This window comes from Priapulus caudatus, unplaced genomic scaffold, assembly GCF_000485595.1.
Source record: "Priapulus caudatus unplaced genomic scaffold, Priapulus_caudatus-5.0.1 Scaffold232, whole genome shotgun sequence".
Lineage (NCBI taxonomy): Eukaryota > Metazoa > Priapulida > Priapulimorpha > Priapulimorphida > Priapulidae > Priapulus > Priapulus caudatus.
Genome location: NW_014577293.1, coordinates 140,637 through 144,240, shown reverse-complemented (window position 1 = coordinate 144,240; position 3,604 = coordinate 140,637). Strand labels below are relative to the sequence as shown.

At 41.0% G+C, this 3,604-nt stretch overlaps 1 protein-coding gene across 1 annotated transcript in view; it reads left to right on the top strand.

Annotated features, from left to right (window-relative positions):
* The window catches only part of LOC106807758, a gene marked incomplete at its 3' end in the record, with an annotated part of 8,849 nt that extends 7,576 nt beyond the window's left edge, over positions 1 to 1,273 (top strand). The window contains 1 exon segment of the mRNA XM_014810208.1: positions 1,170 to 1,273. Coding sequence (XP_014665694.1) covers positions 1,170 to 1,273 — 104 coding nt within the window.
* Positions 1,274 to 3,604: the final 2,331 nt, after the last annotated feature.

The window sequence follows — 3,604 nt, the reverse complement described above, 5'->3', positions numbered from 1 at the left end:
TTTCGGGTGGGCGGGTGGTTAAAGGGGTGGGTGGGTATGTTTCGGGTGGGCGGGTGGTTGAAGGGATGGGTGGATGGGTTTTACGGGCATCACGGTCATCCTTCTAGATCTGGATCCCCCAGCGACGCGAATCTTCTCGATTAACCGTTGATCGTGCAACGTGTTAACTTCAGAAGTGTCATAATATAGATATAATGACACCCCAATATTATATATTATATGACACTCCTATATTATATATTATAACATTTCTATATTATATATTATCACAATCACAATAACAATTACGGTCGGGTTCAGAGCACAACCCGCCATCCTTTTTTTATGGGTGGGGGAAGGCTAGGGTGGAGGTGGGTGGAGCTGGCGGGTATATATATATATATATCTCAAGAGTATAATAATTTTTCCGTGGAATACCACTATTTTGTTTGTTTTCGTGTTGTACATTCTAGGCATTCTTAGCTCTTGGTAAATAAATGAATATATATATAAATAAATAAATAAATGAATAAATATATATATATATCTAGAGCTAATAATACCTTTATTATTAGGTATTATCAGGAGTGTATAATATAGAGACACCCCTGGTGTAGATACATTAGGTACGTTCCCTATACATTCCTTCTAGATACACTATATTATACACTCCTGGTAATGGGGAAATTCCACGAATCCATTCCATACAAGAAAAGTTTTGCGGTTGTACACTTTCCTCCGTTCATTCTCTTTCCTTCGTGCATTCAGCCTGTTCTGCTTGCATCTATGACAAATACGACACGCATATCCGCTCTCCTATGACACTATTTGTCATAGGAAGATTCTTCCTATGACAAATATTCTTGTATGTGTTGTGCGCATCATAGGAGTTTAGGAGCGCTATTATGAACGCAAGCAGTGAATTTCAGCTGTAAAGCGGAACGAAGTTGACTCGCCAATATTTGTCATAGGAAGAATCTTCATATGACAAATAGGGTCATAGGAGAGCGTATATGCGTATGTCGTATTTGTCATAGATGCAAGCAGAACATGTTGGCGCATTTATAGTGTAAGCTTACCGGCAATATGTTGATACTTTTTATAGCGGTTTATGGGTACCTTTACGGTTTTTGGTACCTTTTAGCGGTTCATGCACACAAGTAATGTTTCACGTATATCTTTCTTTATAGCCCTGTTCTGTGCAGCTGGCGTGGCCGTCTTTCACGGGTACGAACATATGGAGTTGTTTGAGCTAAAGACCCCAAACTCCGGATTCAAGACAACATGGAGTCCGGTAAGATAAGTCCGGCCTGGCGAGTCCTTTGCCATGCGGTAATAAATAGCTAATAGAATAATAATAATTCACCGAACGACGATCGAGCACACACAAACCCTTTATTTTATTTGCGTTTGATGATCTGTATTATATAGTAGTTCTATATCGCATAAAGCATTAAAGGAACTGCTAAGAACAAAGGTAATTGTTGATTTGCTAGTTTTCGTATCACAAAACTCCCTGTAATTGGATATAATTGACGTATCATTGATTATATATTAATATATATCGAGATATCGAGTTTTGTTTAATTCTATGAATAACGAAGACTGAATATGGTAAATTTAGTTATCCACATTTTTCTATGCTGGTTACTGTAACGTTATAAAGACAGACGAGAATTGCCTCAGCTATGCAAGCCTGATTAAGTAAAATTGCACATTAATTTTTTATTTTATTGGACGTAATATTTGGCCAATCATAATTCCAATCAATTTTCACGTTTCATAAACGTTGCTCTTAAGCTTACATGTTTGATTAATTTGAAAATTATTTCACTTATTATATCAAGTACTTAATCAATTGATGTCATATGTTTTCTTATAGTTAATAATATGAAAATTCTTTGCCTTGATGTAGTGTAAGGACCTCTCTTACGCCCTGATAGAGGAATGCCACAGAAGAGGAGAAGCAGGAGCGGAGGAGGCAGAGGGAGCATGATGCACACCGATTCGCGTCGGGGGATGGTTACAGTGTTTTATACTGATATTCCACGTGTTTTTAGAAAAATTTGTTGTATTTTTATACTAATCGTTTATTGTAAGTTCAATCCCATATGTATGAGCATGTGGTCTCGCGTTTTATATGTACGACTGCGGCCTGTTGTCAGAAATTCTCATTTCATGCTCATTCAACTAGAACAACTAGCACTAGAGCTAGAACACCTAGCTATAGAACTAGAACACCTAGCTCTAGAACCATAACAACTAGCTCTAGAACTAGAAGAACTAGCTATAGAACTAGAACAACTAGCTATAGAACTAGAACATCTAGCTCTGGAACTAGAACATCTAGCTCTGGAACTAGAACATCTAGCTCTGGAACTAGAACATCTAGCTCTGGAACTAGAACAACTAGCTATAGAACTATAACAAGTAGCTCTGGAACTAGAACATCAAGCTCTGGAACTGGAACAAGTAGCACCCAGATTGTAATCCCATGCATGTGCGTTCACGATTGAAATGCTTTCAAATAAATATACTCCAAATAAAACGCCTGAGATTCCTCTTTATATATTTTGTTAATTATTTAAAGGCTATCAACAATACTTTTCTGAAAAATCATCTAAGAAATTGTAACATACACTGTTAAGAACCTTGCAGTAGATCATTGGTAGTTTGTGGTCGTTGTTATTGTCTGGCGGTGTTGACATTAACACTGACCTTGACCAAGACCTCGTCCAATGCCATGGCCTTGAGCTCAAGGTAATGGCCTTGAGCTCAAGGTAATGCCCTTGACCTACTTTTTCATTTTTAAACGTTTTTCACAAGTAGGTCATGGCCTTGAACTCAAGGCCATGGCCTTGACCCACTTTTGTAAGTTTTAAAAGTTTTACATTAGTAGGTCAATGCCATAGCCTTGAGCTCAAGGCCATGGCCTTCACCACTTTCAAAATATTTACATTATCAGGTGAGGATCCTTGCCAAGTGCAAGGTCAATGCATGTTTACATTTCTTCCAACGGCAGTCTGAAAATATTTGATTTTGGTGATTGCCTGGATTTGAACCCAGGATAATTGAATACAAGCCCGTTATGCTACGGACGGACCCAAACATACCATTCCTTACACGATCAGCTCAGATGTATGTGTTATATTTAGCTTAACAGCAGTTAGAAAATATTTTACTATGGTAATTGACAAGATTTGAACAGTCGACTCGACGACGAGCGCCTACTGGTGGTCGTACATCGTCGTCTGGGTCGGCGACGGGCTCTGCATTATCGCCGCCTTTCTCTTCTGGGCGGCGCACTCGGCAATGCGTGCCAAGAAGCGCGACACGGAGAAGCAGAACCACTACCTCGTGCCCGTCTACCCGATGGATAAGACCATGTCGCGCGGGGGAACCCTGGCACTGCCGCCGCCGCCGCCGGCGCCCATGTACTACGACAAGCGCGGCGCGCCCGTCTACGACACCAGGGGCGCTGGCGGCGCGTACGTGTACAGTAACCAGGCGTACACAGCACCGCAGTACGGTCCATACTACTACGGTCACAAGTAGGAGGTGCGTGCGTGCGTGCGTGCGTGCGTGCGTGCGTGCGTGGCTGAGCATGCGGTCGACGTGCGTGCGT